The following is a 17,783-nucleotide window of genomic DNA, read 5'->3' as shown; positions in this document are numbered from 1 at the left end:
GCGCTTAGCACTGTCTCCTTTCAGTAAGAAGGTCTTTGGTTTGAATCCCAGCTGGGTCAGTGGGCAGCCGCAACCCATCTCTGGAAAAAACCCATACACTCTCATTCACACTTACACACCACTGACAATTGACCTTACCCAATTCACCTGTATTGCATGTCTTTGGACTGTGGGGGAAACCGGAGCACCCAGAGGAAACCCACGCAAACGCGAGGAAAACATGCAAACTTCACACAGAAAGGCTAACTGACCCAGCCAGGGCTCGAACCAGCGACCTTCTTGCTGTGAGGCGACAGCACTGCCCACAGCACTGCACCACCTAATTTCAACTGTGGCATCATTATTTAAATTTGATCGTTCTGCACTCTTAAAAATAAACGTCCAAATGGTGAATTTTGCATATAATGTTGTGTTCTTCACAGAAACGTTCAGTGCTGAGTTATTAAAACTTAAGTTTCTTAGTGTGAAGAACACTTTAAAAGATATTGTGGCATTAAAAGTTCCCATGGTCTCATTAAAGGTTGTGGAACAATCAGTGTTAGAGCCATGTTTATTATGCAAATTTCAGAATATTATGTACGGTTACTATTATTTGTTTATTGCATTTACTGTCTACAATTAAAAGAATCTTCATATTGTTATTGTATGCTTTAATTATGTATTTGCTTATTGATGACTGCTACTAGGCATGGGACAATAACCGTTTTCAAGGTATACCGCGGTCAAGGTTTTAATACTGCCAACGTTTTCTTCTATACCGTTCCAACAATATATGTAAGATTTCCTTTTAAAGTGTTATATATTTATTTATTTTTAGGACAACAGTATCTCCAGCAGAAAATATATCCAATGATGCCGTGCTTGTAAAGAAATCAGCGTTTTAGCAACTACTGAAGACAGCAGTAGTCAATGATTCATCTGACTTATTTGGCCTGACATGTTTACTGCTCCAAAATAGTTTAAATATTTCTAAAAATAAAATATATTGTGTTCAAAGGGAAATAAAGTTAGTTTTTTACCCAGACATTTAAAAAGAATATATTGTAGAGCAGAGTTCATAATACTATGAAACGGTTATGTTTTCATCCAAGGTTATCATACGTCAAAATCTTATATCAGCCCATACCTATTGATGACTGATAATGTACGGGTTTTGATGAGAGAAAGAGACGGAGAGACAGTTTATGACCATCGCTCCATATTGTATTGTTATATAATGACAAAAAGATTGTTCCTGCTTTGAAGAACAAATAAAAATAAGAGGAAAATATAATGACTTAGATGAGTTGGTCTTGTCGGACTGGTTGCAATAAGGATCATATATTTCAAGCTTGGTTAATGGAGCACCGTATAATCAACATCCACAAAGAACCTTCAAGTTAAACCATAGGTCTCAAACTCGACTCCCGGAGGGCCGCAGCTCTTCAACTTATCAAGGTGTTCAAAACTACTAGTGTCCAGGATCAGATGTGTTTGATTAGGGTTGGAGCAAAACTGTGCAGAGCAGCGGCCCACCAGGAATCAAGTTTAAAGCTGCGGTCACATTAGAGTTTGAGCATGCCATATTCTGTCGTGCGGTGCTGTGAAAAGGGGCGGGATTAAACAAGCTTAGACATTTTTAAAAGCGAGCGATTGCTCCATGTTTTAATTTTCTGTCCAGAGATGTCATGATTTGATCCTCGATTGTTCTCACTGTCAAGTGATGCGATTTCACAGGTCAGAGTTCACCAAGCTTCAACTTTGCACCGCATAAACCCGCGAAGCTTGACGCATGACCCTGCGTTTCCAGCCTGACGCATTCGTGTGCGTATGAATGGAAGTCTATGAGGGAAAAAAGTAAAGTGTGACCGCAGCTTAAGACCTATGGTTTAAACACTTTTGTTCATATTATGACCAATGACGTTACATTTATTTTTAAAAGCATGTCTTAAAGCTAATTTAACGACACAGAAATGTATACAAAACATGAACAGTGTTGCCAGATTGGGCGGTTTTGAATTCGATTGTGTGGGTAAAAATGTCATAGGTGGGGAGAAAATTTTGGGCAGTTTTGAAATGCCCCCCCCCCTCCTCCGTCTTCACTTATTACCTGCTGACGTTCACCTTTACAGAGCCAAATCAACTCCCCACCCCCTGGTCCTCACTTTTAAACCGGTTATGATAGCTTTCAGATTTGAGGGGTTGTTTTGGCATTTCAGTGGGTTTTGAATATTTTTGGGCTGGAATCAGTCAGCAACTTCTGGCAACACTGGACATGAGTTCGCTGTAATATTCACCATGTTTCTAGTGCAGGAAACCAGATTAGCGACTGCTTTATGTAAATTACCAAGATACATTAAGATCATTCAAATTATCTATCTAAAGCAAAGTTAATGTTTAAAGCTTTTAATGGTTAAAGCTTAGCAAAATTAAAGGCCTATACAATGCATCAACGAGAACAAATCACTTTTGTGTGACCTCCACACTAAATTAACAATAAACGCAACCCTCGGGTAAATCAAGAGGAAGATATGATCATGCAGTACTTCTTGAACTATGATAAAAGTAAACCCGCGTGGTGTTATGAACACCGACATCACAGACAGCAACACATAGGATTTAAGACAAAAACCAGATGTTGGTTTAACATCAAAATAAAGAACTACACACCCCAGTGACTCTCGGTTTCCATAATGTAATTCAAGTAAAGAGTGTATTATGGATGTGCAGAAAGCGAAATAAACAAGGCTGAACGTTTGAATTCACATCAAAACTTTGTTAGTTCCATTAGATGGCTGTTGGTTAGCGCTGAGAGAAGCTATAGCATCACTTTCATGCTCAAACCCATTTGTTTTTTGCGTACGCCAGAGCAACTCGAGGATGATGCATCCAGGCACTAGAAAACTTCTATGTCAAAGCATGAAGAGATGATCAAAACAAACAACGGTGTCTGCGTTCGCCACTGTTTGTTAAGCTGAGAAATATTTTATTGATGCTTCGTTACAACCTTCCCCGCGGTGACAAGCCTTTACGCTCAATTCATGTACACTTCCTCACAAAGGCAAACCACTAAAGAGATGACCGGATATCTTTTTTTTTTTTTTCTCCCGCAAATCGCATGACTGAAAACCTCATTCCTCTCTAAAATAGCTGAAGTGTAAAGCGATCAGAGTCAAGGTGTTATAGTGCTCCAACACGATCATGTCTATTAGATTTCGATTAACACATCAAAATGTCAAGGAACGCTGGAGGAAAACAAAGTAAATGGTCAACTGAGGAGGCCGGAAAGGAAGTAAAGGGGGGTAAGCTCTACATTTCTGCAATAAATACTGGTTTGATCAGGCATGAATTAGGAGAAACAGAGAGAAATGAAGAAAAACCAAGCATTCTCACAGAAGACAAGAATCCCTCTGGCCTCGGAATTCAAGCGCAGGGATGTTTTTATTCCCCTAATCACCACCGAGTACTGCCGGTGTGTTCTAATTGTAAGGAATGGTAACTTAGACTTGGTTCAGCACATGTAAGCTCTGTCCCATCTTACTAGTGATGAGGGGTTAGTGTGACGTCATTCCACGGCGATGCTGCTTTGCTTTTTTTTTTTGTGATCCAGGAAACAATTTTGAAACCTTCTTTACTTTGATTTAGAGATCAAATGATTGAAGCAACAAAAAAGAAGAAGAAGAAAAAAAAAAAAACAAGATTGGAGTAATTGGAATTCTGTCTATGTAGGGCTTGTCAGATTTTATGTGATGAGGACTATGTTTGCTTGTTGTCTCCCTTCACACGCTCTCAGCTGATGGAATTAGGACGGCTGGGAGCCGAGCAGTCTTTCGATGGCGGCGTTGATGTCGCCCCCGGTGGCGATGAGGGCCTGAAGGTTGGCTTCCCTGTTGATGAAGCCCATGGCACTCAGCTGCTCCAGCTGTTGCTGGAAACGCACTTCTGGAGTCTGAGTCTGTAAAGACAAACAGAAATAAATGAAGCGCATGTCATTGAATTTGATATACACAGGGTTTCTGCAGTTTTCACAAAGTCAAATTTAAGACCTTTTTAAGACCATTATGGATTCAATTTCAGACTCAATGCTGGTTTTAAGTGATTGCTGTGACCCACGGCGCCTGCCTTGCGCGTAACCTTGCATTTATATTTCTGCATGCTGTTTGTGTTACTCTGCAATAACATTTCTGAAAAGCTAGCTGGCAGTAGGCTTTTATGTTCTTATCTGTGTAGAGTTTTTTGCTGGTGTTAAATGCAACCTTAAATGTACAAGTAGGGTTGCACTGTTTACTGGTACCATGGTAGTATCGTTATACGATGGCTCCAAAATACTGGCGGTGCCACTTTAGTTAGTAAACAGTAGTATCAGCATTAACGTTCTATCTACAATACATAATGTTGCATGTGGAAAAGTCACTAAAATGCTCACACGTATGTGCAACAATAGACCATTTTATTTGAATAATCTGTGGAGCCCTTTAAAGGCTGCAAAACTGTGTAGAATTTAGGCTTTTTATTGCAGCCTATTGCACGTTTTCTGATGTTTCAGTTTGAACACACTTCTGAATCAGTTTATTTCTGTTACTATCAATATGATTTATTACCTACAACAATCACTTAAAAACACGACTCACAGTGTAATTTTGCAAAAGAAAACATTGAAACATTTTCTTAGAGCTTAATTTTGTTTAAAATAAAACTTTTATTTTTTGTGATGAATTTCGTTCTATGATTTGTATCTTTATTTTAATGTATCTTTTGTTGGTCAGTATTTCTGAAAATTGTCCTTATTTCATAAATTTGAGTTATGAATTATAGTATCACAGTACTACTTGGTGTCATGATACTTTAGGTGGTATAGTATCGTAACATACATTAATATTTTTGTGACAACCCTATGTACGGAATTTAGGACTGAGAATCTCATGAAAAAAAAAAAAGTTAGCCAAAATGAATGTTGATCACAAGGTAGAGGACATATGGGGAATTTCATTTCTTTACCTAAACTATGGTCGTGTATACCATGAGCTCTCTAGTATCATCTTAATGCATTTATTTTTTTCCTAATAATTGTTTTTTCTCTAAACTTAACAAATTTTCTAAATTGTGAAGAATCTGTATGCACTTTGTGTTTTTGTATAGCACTGAATGTTTTATTAAGAAGAAACCATTTAAAAACTTTCTATAGAGATAGAGAGAGTTCTATAGAGATAGATTGTTTTGGTGATTGGATGCGTGTTGGGTAGCTTTACATGGACAATTAAGACCAATTACAATTATTTAAGACCTACAAGACAAAATTTCAGTAAATGTAGGACTTTAAGACCTAAAATGTAGTTTATGAAATTTAAGACTTCACGAATACCCTGCATACAAATTAACTTATTTATTAAAAGTACCCAATTAAAATAACGGATTTGATATCCATATATCTATTTATACATTTTCTATTTATATATACACTTTTTCTTTTTTACTTTTTCTAATCAAAGGATAAATTTTTATAATTGCTTAAAAGAATAGTTCCCTTTGAAATTAAAAATGATCACATTGAAGTGGTTCGAAATTTATGAATTTCTTTCATCTGTTGTTCTGAAGAATGCTGAGGGGGCAGCTATTGACATCCATAGAGGTAGAAAACGAAATAATAATATAGAAGCCAATGGCTGCTTTTTAAACTTTTTTTTTTCTTTTTTAAGTTTACTAACCTTTTGAAAGCATCAGCATTTTTTTGTGTCAAAAGTTTAAATCTAACCAATTATTTCAAGGATCACAGCCATATCAATTAATACACAATTAAAAAGTGTTTTATGGCACAACAGCACATCATAATCCTCTAAGACATCAGGATGACACATGTTGATCCATGACATTAGTTCAGCTCATAGTCCAACCTATGCAACCTCTCCTTGTAGAAACCACTGAGACTGCAAAACATGAAATCTCATGCGTGCATCAGTTCAGCACTTTTGTTGTTTAAGAAAGAATCCACAAGTGTGCAAATTCAGCATTTAAAAGTAAAACAATTTCCAACAGTGACCAATGCAACCCTGGTAATTCCCCAGCACCTGACTAAAAGCCACACAGAGGCAAAACATGCATCACTAAATAAAAAGACTAAACAAACATTTTATAATATCATTCAGAAATAAATGTTAAATGGCCTATTGTTAAAATGAAATGCTGTATTTTAGTCTCAACCGACACAACAGATTATTGTTTTCACAATACTGGAATTTAGTACCAATCGATACTGAAATTTCAAAAACGTCCATTTCCCACTAACAATTGAGTACCATTGAGCTGATCGACGTTTCAAAGTCACATCGATCAGCTGGTTGGTCTAGAAGCTGACATATGAGCGATCTGCTGAGGAATCTTGAATTTAAAACGCTCCAGTGCCCCTGTATGTGTGTTTACACTTAGTAAACAGCCATAGATATATAAATTAGATGTCGCCTGGGCTTTTGTTGTCTATTGGACGGAATGCGTCAATAGCACCGCCATACTGCTACAGTGTAGCGCTCCTTTGAAATGAATGCGGGACCAAGGTACAGTGGAGGACTGTGGCCATCCAAAGCCAGAGATAAACACATATATCTATGATCGGGAGTTTTCCTGGATGTTAGCATGTAAATTTTTTTTTTTCTAATTACGAAAATTATCATTTTACATCACTTTTCTACATTGATGGATCAGTGACCGCACGGGCATTCCTCACAAAAAGCTTGTGTTTGTGTGTACAGACATGTACTATTCACCATCCCTGTTAAATTTAATCTAATCCGTGTCCTGAAACACACCTCCTCTCCTGCTTTCACTTCTCATACTGCAGAGGGAACGACTCTTACACTAACAAGTTTCTGGCAGCACAGCATCTCATTGTCATATTTCTTTTGCATTGTTTGCTGATTTTATTCAACAAATCTAGCATAAGCCGAGTGTTTAGTGTGAGTTGGAGCTGCTTTGCTATATGGTGAATGCAGTAAGTGACTGTTATCATCAATAACGTTACCTGATTAGCACAAAAGTTCAGAACATACAAAAACAGAAAAAAAAACTTAATATTACCTATGAAATGTTCTCCCTTTGTGCTTTGTTTTCTTTGTTTGCTCGTTACTACACCCGTAGACAGCGCTAAAGTCCAGCATCTTCACGTAATAACACTGTCTTGACTAGTGCGGTTGAATGACATTTGTCCTGGGAGCACTGTACCAATGTGGCGGCGCTATTGACGCATGCTCAGGGTCCCTATGCGATATCTAGTGTATATATCTATGGTAAACAGCAGTGAGTTTGGTGAACTGATGACCTCTAGGGCCAATCGCAATCATTTCTGTTGAGCTTATGAACACAATGGCAAATCTGCACTGTATAAGAACATGCTCAACAGCGCTCAAATGTTAGCGAGAAATGGACGTTTTTAAGATTTCAGTATCGATTGGTACCAAATTCCAGTATAGTATCAACCCTACAATATATACGATTTATCACATAATTTAACAAGACAGTTGCAGAGTTATTCTATTCACTAGAAATAACTTGACAAGCCTAACATTTATTTAGAGCAAACCAAAACTAGCAGGTAGCCAGAAATGTAGAATTCAAACCAATTCAAATGTGAATCAATTTGATTAAAACACATTCTATGCACATGCCGTATGAGCTACAGCAAGCAATCACAATTAAAATGACTCAAGTATTTGTGCGACTTCAGATTCATGTCACAACTAGAAGAATAGGCTCCATTAAATACTAAAATGACCTGCACCTCAAACATAACCATTAAAAAATAAAACTGAAGATAAAAAGGACAGCTTTATAAAAATACTATTAATACTGTTGACAACTGCTATTAGCAAAAAGATTAAAACATGAGTACCGATGCGCTCCCTCCAGCAAACATCTGTAGCATCTGCTGCATGAGCTGCTGCTGGGCAGGACTGGCTCCAGCAGTCGGGGTTGGGGTGGAGCCCTGGCTGGAAGGCGGAGGATTCTCAGGTGTCACAGTCACTCCTGTGGGCAGTGGGGCACCAGGCATACCAACGGGAATCCCACCAGGCATTCCTCCAGGCCCCAGACTAGAAAGATACAGAAAGATTTAATTGGAGATTCAGCCCGACAAAGGAGGGAAATAACTCTTAAAGAGGATATTGTTTACTTTTAATTTCTTTATTAAAATTAGGGCAATGTGATCTAGATTTAATGTCTAGATAAAAGTATTATGCCTAAAGCATCTCAAAACATTTGACTATCTATATACATACTTAAAATATTGATTCATTTAGTACACGGGTGTCACACTCAGATTCTGGAGGGCCACAGCTCTGCACAGTTTAGCTTTAACCTAAATTATGCACACCTCATAAAACCATGTGCTTTAGGCTTGTTTGAAACCTAGAGGTCAGTGTGGTAAAGCAGAGTTAGAACTAAACTCTTCAGAGTTGATTCTCCAGAAACTGAGTTTGACATAGGCATGGGATGATAACTGATTTCAAGGTATAAAGTCAAGGTTTTAAAACCGCCAAAGTTTTCTGTAATGCTGTTCCTAAGGTATGTAAAGATTTACATATTTTTGGTTTGTTTTTTAGGACAACAGTTTTTCCGTCAAAAAAGATATCCAAAGATGCCATTTTAAATTGTAAAGAAATCTGTGTTTTTGAAACTAATGAAGGCAGCAGAAGTCAATGATTCATTTAAATTATTTAGCCTGTTATGTTTACTGATCCAAAATATTTGAAATCTTTAAAAAATACATTTAGTTTTCAAAGAGGAAATAAGTAGTTTTTTTACCCAGACATTTAAAAAGAATATATTTTAGAGCAGTAATCACAATTCCGTGAAACCGTGATATTTTTATCCAAGGTTATTATACCGTCAGAATCTTATGCCGGCCCATGCGTAGTTTAACACCTCTGATTTAGATTAGCATTACTTTTGATGCTCGTAACATTCTCTGTTTGGAAATACAGTAGTCTGATTTGAAGCAGAACAAAACCCATCAACACTGTCCTAAAACTATTGAACACCCATTTTTGCCTTGGGACAAAAAAAGGCTTTTGATCCACTTCAAATGTTGACTACTGAACTACTGATAGCATTTCCACCAAATTTAACAGCCATTAAAAAGCTTTTTTTTTTTTTAACATGTATATAAAGATTTGAAAACACTGCACCTATTTATTACGGACAAACTAAATACAAACTTCTGAAAAATCAATATTTGGTGGGAAAAAGCCGATTTAAAATTACAACAAATGTGTGTGTTGACCTATTTGCATATTCTGAAAAAAAAAAATAAATAAATAAATAACTAAAATGTCTAAATTATTAAATAAAAAAACATATTTAAAATGGAAGTAAAGTTAAGACCTTAATAAAATAAAGGTTTATATTTCACCATTCCTAACATATTAAGAAATATTGTCTTTTGTTTCTATGTACAAGCAGCTCTAAAAAGTATTAGGAATGTGTAATGCACATTAGGCTATATGCGGAGCTGGTGTTTCTTCCCAAACTGATAAATTTCTGGTGACAGTTAATGTGACTTTTTTCAATTGTATACGGTTCCTTTTACAGCATCGATGCTGTAATGTAATTAAAATACAACCAGTTAAATAGACTTTGGCATTCATTTAGTTGCTTAAGCGTAAAAGGAGATGAAAAGCCGTTTACACACACGCCCGTGAGGATTAGGAGGCTATTGCAGAAGCTCTATTGAATACACTAGGGTAAAATAAATGCTCATATTTTAAAGACATGACGGGGAAAATGTAATCGAATGCAGTGCTTCTTGTAAAATCTGAGACCCACTTTATATTGGTTACCATTCAGCCAGTGGAGAAAGCTGATTTTTGAAGAAAACAGACCCTAAACGTGCAGATTTTGTAATGGGATACAATTCACCGGAAGCGCTTAACCCTAGTTGCTGACAAATTAAAAGTCCTTCCGCATACTTCTGCAAATCCACTTTTCTATGAGAGAAAATGAGAAACTGCACCCGGGCATAAGTCCAGGGGCTTCAGTTTGAAGGGTTTGCAGTCCCTCCTGGATCTGCATTAGGGCTCTCATGGCTCGAGGATTTGTCATGACAGAAAGGGCTTCTGGGTTCTGCATCTGCCAGTGAAATAGAACAAAAGTTACCAGGTGAAATTACATAATCTAAATGAAGTCACAAAGATTCCAGCTGGACACACCTGCTGTAGAAATACAGGTAGCTGCTGTCTCATCTGCTCTTGCAGTTGTGGATTTCCCGCAAAGAGAGGGTTGTTCATCAATACCTAGAAAGAAAAAAACACATTTTAGAACTTAATAGTAAAGAAATCTGAAAACACCAGGGAGCTTTTAAATTATTGTCCGGCTACCTGTGAGGCAACATCAGGATTCTGGGCCAGGGATTGCATCATGGTGCGCATATAAGGAGCAGAAATCATGTTCTGCATAAGCTGAGGGTTCTCCGAGATCTGTTGCATTAGGCTTTGCATGCCAGGACTGTTAAACATACCTAAGCACAAAAAATAAACATGAAATTAAGCCAGTTGAAATTATAAAAAGTCATATTATATTGAACAAAATCACTCAAATCTGTGCATTAACATTATTTGCTTGCAAATTCTCAGGAAACTGAACTCTTTTTGTAGACAAAAAAATATATGCGGAGTAGTTTTTAATACTGATTAGTTATTAATACTACCTATATTAAGAGAATATTCAGCTTTTTCTTTAATGCTGGTTCTCCTCACTTTCAGTTAGAGACAAAAATCGCCTTCAAAACTCAAGACTTGCTCCAAGACTATTGGTTTACAAGGAACAACAAATGATAAAAACAATTCAAAGTGTGATAGCAGATGATTCTAATCCTCTGAAGCTATTTTTTGTTCTGTTGCCCTCTGGAAGAAGGTTTAGAAGCGGTTAATGCTCTTTTAACAGATATAAATTCAGCTTCGTTCCTGAGGCAATAAGCCTTTATAACCTTACATTTTAGCAAGTTTTACATTTTTACTATATGGGTCCTTCCCATGTTATTTTAGTACTATTATGAGGCATGCTGGATTGTGTTTTTTAATATTGTTTGTTAGTGATTTGCCTCTTTATGTGTTTGTTGATGCTACTGCCCTAATTTACTTGCCCCTAGAGGGATTAATAAAGTTGTTAAAACTAAAAACTTATCTACAACACAGCCTCAATCCACCTCATGCAACTTGCTTTAAATTTAAATGCAAATGTTGACATAAAAAGCTGCTACCGTTTCCAAGGTTAGAGGAGCTAATGCCCAGAGGATTGGACACGCTGGGTGTGGTTGAGCTTGTGGTGGAGCTGGTGGTGGTGGGCGTCCCAGAGGAGGTGGTGGAAGCGGTGCCGTCAGGAGGCCCCCAGGGGTTTGGCAGAGGCTCTCTGTTTTCTGTCCTGGAGGGCTGCGTTCCGGGGTTTTCACCATTTCCACCCAATGCTGAGAAGGGGTTATTTCCAAACTATGCAAAAGACAATGATGCAATATCATCAATAATGCTGCAACTTAATAATGAGAGTTAAATGGATAGTTTACCCATAAATAAAAATGGCCCAAACTATTAAGTTTTTTTTTTGCTGTTGAACACAAAAGCGAGAGAGATTTTGAGTTTATTGCCATTTCAGCTTCTCTGGCTATGTCATGGCAAAAAAAAACAAATCAAGTTTAGCACATTTTTAAATACCACTTTTCTATAATTATAAAATTCAATTCAATTCAAATTTCCTTTATTTAATTTTCCTTTATCTTATTATAGCGCTTTTACAAATGTAGATTGTGTCAAAGCAACTTTACATAGAACATCATAAATTATATATTTTTATATAATAAAAATATTGTAACATTTAAAAGTCATCAACAGCAATAGATACACATGGTAAAATAAATAATTAATAACTATATTAATAACAATATTAATAATAAACAAGATAGAAATCTAAAACAACTTATGGTTGACTTTTGATAAAAATTGTACAATTTTAGAAGGATTCACATTTAAAAATCTCTCATTAAAGGTCTCTCCTAGAAAACAAAAAAGTCTGACAACATTAAAAATAGGGCATTCCACAATTATGTTTAACAGTTTGGTTTCTGTAGCAAAACTGACATTGAGGGTTCTTCTCCTTTGAGTAAATGTTCATGTGTGACTCTCTTGTGTCTGATACGGCATCATCTATAAACAATCTCGTCATGTCTTGATGTAAAAAATATTTCAGATTTTCTTCCTATTTCTGGCTGAATTTTAAAAAGTTTATTTTCTGAGCACTGATCCTACTCTGTTTGACTTTGTTAAGAGTATAGCGCCTTGTTTGTGGCTTTAAATCTGAAGGTTAGATTTTGCACTCTATCTTTCCTGTTTGGGCCGTTTTGGCAGCTTTGCCATTTACAAATAGAGAGCATGTCCTAGGATCCAGTAGAAAACTACATTATAAAATTATCTCTGTAGTTTGTTCACTTGATAAAAATGTCAATAATAATGTAACCCTCCAATTTAAAAGAATTCAATGTTTGTAGACAAGATTGAGTCAGAAAAAAATAATAAAATTGTGTTCTTTTTTGTGTCCCAGAGCTAAAGAATTGAGCCTTTGCTTCAGCTGTAAAAATTGAGCTTTGATCTGGAATACGAATGCCGTACTGTAATTGACCCATTACTACTGCTGCTGAAACATAACTATTCTTTTTTGATCCATCTGTGTATATAGTAGGGATGTAACGGTATTGTAAATACCGTCATACCGCAATATTAATTTTTTTCGATATTACCGAAGTCGCATGACTCGGTAAAACTATAGGTCTTCTGAGAAAATATCTTAGGCGAATGAAGCGAACGGGAGGTAGCGAAAACTACAATACCCATCAGCCCATGCTTGACCATCATCCCTTGCGGTCTGTTGTCGCTACAGATCCAGTAATGCGGAAATGGAGTGTGCTGCTAGAAGCGGGGATGAAAAGAGCTGGAAAACTCTAAGGCCCCGTTTACACTAATGCGTTTTAGTTTGAAAACGCATAAGTTTTGCTACGGTTACGCCAACCGTCCACACTACGCCGGAGTTCTCGAGCGCCGAAAACGGAGCGTTTCGAAATGTTTGGATAATGGAAAACTGAGACATCTGAAAACGGAGGCGGGGCTGCAGACGTTCGCCTCTCTGATTGGGGCTTTTCCTGAATATTAAGTAGCCTAACACGCACAGTTCAGTCCTGCATCCTCTCCTTGTAAGTTCAGACTTCGCAAGTTTGATCAAGGCTGCAGTCTCTTCTTCTCAGTTTGATATGGAAAAGCAGATTATACCGAGGACACGGGTAAATCTTCAAAGGGAACAGTGTACTTTATAACTTCATTCACATCACCCTGGCTTCGTTGTTTCACTTTATCAACAATAAAATGAAGACATGATTTAAGGAACTGCCTATTTTCATCCCTAATATATAGGTTTGAGTCGAATACAAATTTCATATGTTGAACACAAAAGATGATATTCTGTAAAATGTTGGACGCTGGAACACACAGACTCCCATAGAAATAAACAAAATACTATGGTAGTCAAAAGGTCACACCAACCAGCATTTTTCAAAATATCTTCTGATGAAAAACTCAATCAAGTACTCTTCTTTCACTTTTTCAAAACCTATTTGAGGTAAGTGACCCTTTTAAGACTATTATTATTAATTTAATTCAGCATTGCAACACTTCAAACAAAAGGCTTTTGCTACTCATTCAATAAATATCTGACCTGTTCACGTGCAGCACTAAACATGGGCTCTTGAATGTCTGTGTACATCCTCCGGAGAGCATTATATCCTCCGGGAATACTCTCTAGGTTGCTAAGCGCCCTGTCCTGGTTACGCATCATCTCTTGCATCATAGCTGGGTTCCGTGCCAACTCCATTGTCTGAAAAAGTTAAAGGAATATTACCCAGTTGAAATGAAATGAAACTTGTGCATTTCCATAATGTAGTGCGTGACCAATAAGACACCTGTCTCATGAGCTCGGGGTTATTAAGCATGTGTGAAATCTCGGGGTTGCGCTCCATCAGCTGCTGCATCTGTGGATTAGCCATGATCATCTGCCTCATCAAGTCAGGGTTGGACATCATGCTCTGCACAAGTGGATTCTCCATGATCTGAGACAGCATCTCCGGGTTGGACATGAGCTGTCGCTGCATCTGTTGCTGAAGCTCCATGAAGTTGGCAGATCCCATACCAAGATTAGAGAGACCTGAGAGGTCACCAAATCCAGCTGAAAACCCACAAGAGTAAACAAACAAAATAAAAAAAGTTGATCTAGAAAGTCTTTGAAACGGCATCAGAGAAGAACACATATCTGTCAGTGAGTCAATAAATTGTGCAATTCTTTTTGTGCATGTTACACAACCAGCATTACGAGTCATTATTAAAGTTTTTAGTAAATTTTTAATTAGCTGCTATATCTATTTACATTTTTTTAAAGTTTACAATTTATTTTTGGAATTATAGAAGGCACATAATTTGAATTGTAGATTATTTTTACTTAGTATTTATTTTCTCTTTGGTTTTCGCCATTTTGGTCAATTATTAATTCATCATTTTATAACCTAATTATGTTGGGTTTCATTAAGGCTTTATTAATATGATTATTAACTATAGTAGTCCGCATTCGAAGTGAATCAAATGTTTTCTTCCAAATTGTCCTAGGACAAGAACAGGTGCTGTTCAATAGTTTTAGGACAATTTTCATGAAAGGTGATGATCCACTTTAAATGTTGACTAAAGTATTTAAAAAGAAATTTGAAGGATTACAAAGAGTGTTATATAATTGTTACACATTAAAAGATAGTCAATAGAGGTACAAATATTCAAAAAGATTTACAAAGATATTGTTATTAATATCAATATTAATAATTTTAGACAAATGATTTTAACAATGGTCGCCGCTTGGCATGGGCCGGTATATGATTCTGAAGGTATGATAACCTTGGATAAAATTATCACGGTTTGACGGCATTGTGATTACTGCTTTAAAATATATACTTTTTAAATGTCCGAGTAAAAAGAAAAATAAAATAAATTAAATAAAAAAAAAAACAGTAAACATGTCAGGCTAAATAATTCAAATGAAACCATTAACTTTTACTGCCTTCATTAGTTTCCAAAACACAGTAAAAATTTCATTTTAAATTGTAAATGAATCTGTTAAAAAATAAAAAATTTAATAAAATCTTACATATACCATAAAAAAGGTATAACAGAAAATGAACTTTTCCAAACTGCGGTGTACCTTGGAAAAAAAATCGTTCCGGGGCCTAGTCGCAGCATAATAGTTGTAAAATTTATAAAATACACATATAATGTATTTATATTTTAAATGAGAAAAATTTAAAACATGCGTTATGGATGTGACCAAAAAAGTCTGCGAGTTTACAGCCTACAACACTCTGTCGAAATTCTGTGAATTCAACTGCACAACCCAAAATAAATAATGCTAATCAAAAGGATAAGTGTTGTCTCTCTATAGAACAGAGATGCTCAAACTAAGGCCTGCGGGCCAAGGTTGGCCCATTGTAACCTTTGATTTGGCCCGCAATCACATCCGAGAAGAGCGGGAGAATTTTGAGGATGTTTGGGGTTGATGGTTGTAATACACATTGTCATTTCCAACTTAATGTAACTTTCATTTATTAATTTTATTTTTAAGCTACAAAAAAAAAAAAAACTTCAATTAATCGTTTCAATTAAATGTTGTAAAAGGTTATAATATTAAAACATATTAACTTTTTTTCTCAGGTCCCATTTAAACTTTAGGTATAAGAGATTATGTGCTTTTGTCTTTTTTATTCAATGTCTTAACTTTACACCTTATTTGTAAATTAACAAAACAGTTTATTTATTAACTGCGGTCCCAAAGCAACTCCTCAACAATGTTAATGAAGTAAAGTTGGTTTTATAGTCGGACATTCATTCAGTGAACACTTGTAACATGCTCTCAGTATTTTTTACCATGCTACTTTGAATATTTGGCCTGAAATCACATGGAAGTATGACCTCAAAAACAACATTATCACTGTTTATTTTACTGTTTAAGTTGTTGTACTTTAAAAGTCACTGTCTGCTAATATAGTTTTATAATTTAGAATTTGCAAAGAATACCTTTCTGAAAATAAATTATTAATGATAAAATCCAAATGTGTTAATACAAAACAAACTTTACCGCAATAACGATGTTCAGGAATAACCTTCAAAAAATTTGTAAAACTCAATTCACCTAGTATATTGGCTGGCTGTGATGGGGTAGGGGAGGGCCCGCTGCCCTGTGGTGTGCCCAGGTTACCAGCCGGGCTAGGGGTATCGGTTCCAGAGGGGCTGCCCTGTGATGGTCCAGGGCCAGAAGAGGCAGAGGTCTGCGAACTACCAGCACCCGAAGTCCTACAAAAACAAAAACCCTATATAAGTTAGGCATTCAAAAAAACGAAGCATCACTACATGACTCAGCATATGAAGAGATCAGGTCTGTTTTCAGCCCAAACGCAGGCCTTCTTACTTTTGTGCTGTTTTGATGACCAGGTGAACCGTAAGTCCGTCTTTAATGCCATGCTGACCGAGAGTGTCTCCATCTTTCAGGATCTTACCAGCAAAAATCAAAACCAACTGGTCTTGCTTCGCCTTAAATCTTTTGGAGATTTCCTCTTTAAACTGTTAAGAGCATAAAAACATGCGAATTATAATGAAATCAGATCAGTATATTTGATTTCTGTGCAACAACGTAGTTCCTTTTATTCAACCTGATATTGTAACTTAGACCTCAACATATAACCGCTGTTGGTCAAATGAACGCACATAAACACTATAAACACAACCTTTTGATTAAAAGATCAGTTAACATGTTATTTAAATCCCTCGAATGATCCTAAAGTCAACAATAGAAATCAAAACAGAAAGAGCGCGACCAAAGATGACAGACTAGAACCTTCTATACCAGAGCAGGCCGTTTGTTTAACGACAACGCCGAGTTAGAGTATCACACATTACACTGGTTTTAAAAAACACAAAACTACACATAACACGATCAAAATAACCACATCTAACTAATAACATGAGCATGAATTTGTTTTCGATGTCCAAGGCGACTGGTTTCGGCTGGGACTGTGCGTCGTCAACTGCTAGCTCGTCGGCTAAAGCTGTTAGCCGCTGGTGTAATGAACGCCCGGGTGAAACAAACTACAAGAAACCGCGAATAAACTCACTTGTGCGACAGATGCGTCCTCGGCGATGGCTATTTCTTCTTTATCCTTCGGTGTTTTGACGGTAACCTTAATGATAGTCGCGCTAGCGGCGGCATTTTCTTCAGTGTTCGTCTCCACGGCAGGATCCGTGCCGCTATTCTCCGCCATCTTTACTCTTCTTTTACTTCATTACATCATCGCACCAACAAGCAGCGGAGAAAAGTGCTGCAAACGCCGGTTGTTCCACAGCGGCCTCTAGTGGTGTGGCGTGTCCGCGAATTCACCGTACAAGAACAAGCGTGCAGTTTTAGTATACTAGAAAAGTATTTCGCATGCATGAATGAAACAACAAGGATTAAACAAGAGAATAAAGAATAATATAGTAAACAATATATGTAAATAAAAAAATCTATATTTCAAAAAGGAAAATAGTGTAAATACTTACACTCACCGGCCACTTTATTAGGTACACCTGTCCAACTGCTTGTTAACGCAAATTTCTAATCAGCCAGCCACAAGGCAGTGACTCAAAGCAAATTTAGACATGGTCAAGACGATTTGCTGAAGTTCAAACCGAGCATCAGAATGGGGAAGAAAGGTA

The 17,783-nt window shown here is 36.7% G+C and overlaps 1 protein-coding gene across 1 annotated transcript; it reads right to left on the bottom strand.

The window, feature by feature from the left end:
• Positions 1 to 2,369: 2,369 nt before the first annotated feature.
• ubqln4 (ubiquilin 4) lies at positions 2,370 to 17,365 on the bottom strand. Its single transcript, NM_213356.2, is given in 11 exon segments — positions 2,370 to 3,934; positions 7,859 to 8,057; positions 9,977 to 10,092; positions 10,173 to 10,256; positions 10,341 to 10,480; positions 11,222 to 11,447; positions 13,717 to 13,875; positions 13,961 to 14,223; positions 16,225 to 16,385; positions 16,501 to 16,652; positions 17,204 to 17,365. Coding segments are annotated over 11 exon segments (1,800 nt in total). The 5' UTR covers positions 17,351 to 17,365; the 3' UTR covers positions 2,370 to 3,781.
• Positions 17,366 to 17,783: the final 418 nt, after the last annotated feature.

This window comes from Danio rerio, chromosome 16 (genome assembly GCF_049306965.1).
Source record: "Danio rerio strain Tuebingen ecotype United States chromosome 16, GRCz12tu, whole genome shotgun sequence".
In the NCBI taxonomy this organism is placed as follows: Eukaryota; Metazoa; Chordata; class Actinopteri; order Cypriniformes; family Danionidae; genus Danio; species Danio rerio.
Note: the sequence above shows the minus strand (reverse complement) of the source record. Positions and strands in the feature narration are given on the sequence as shown.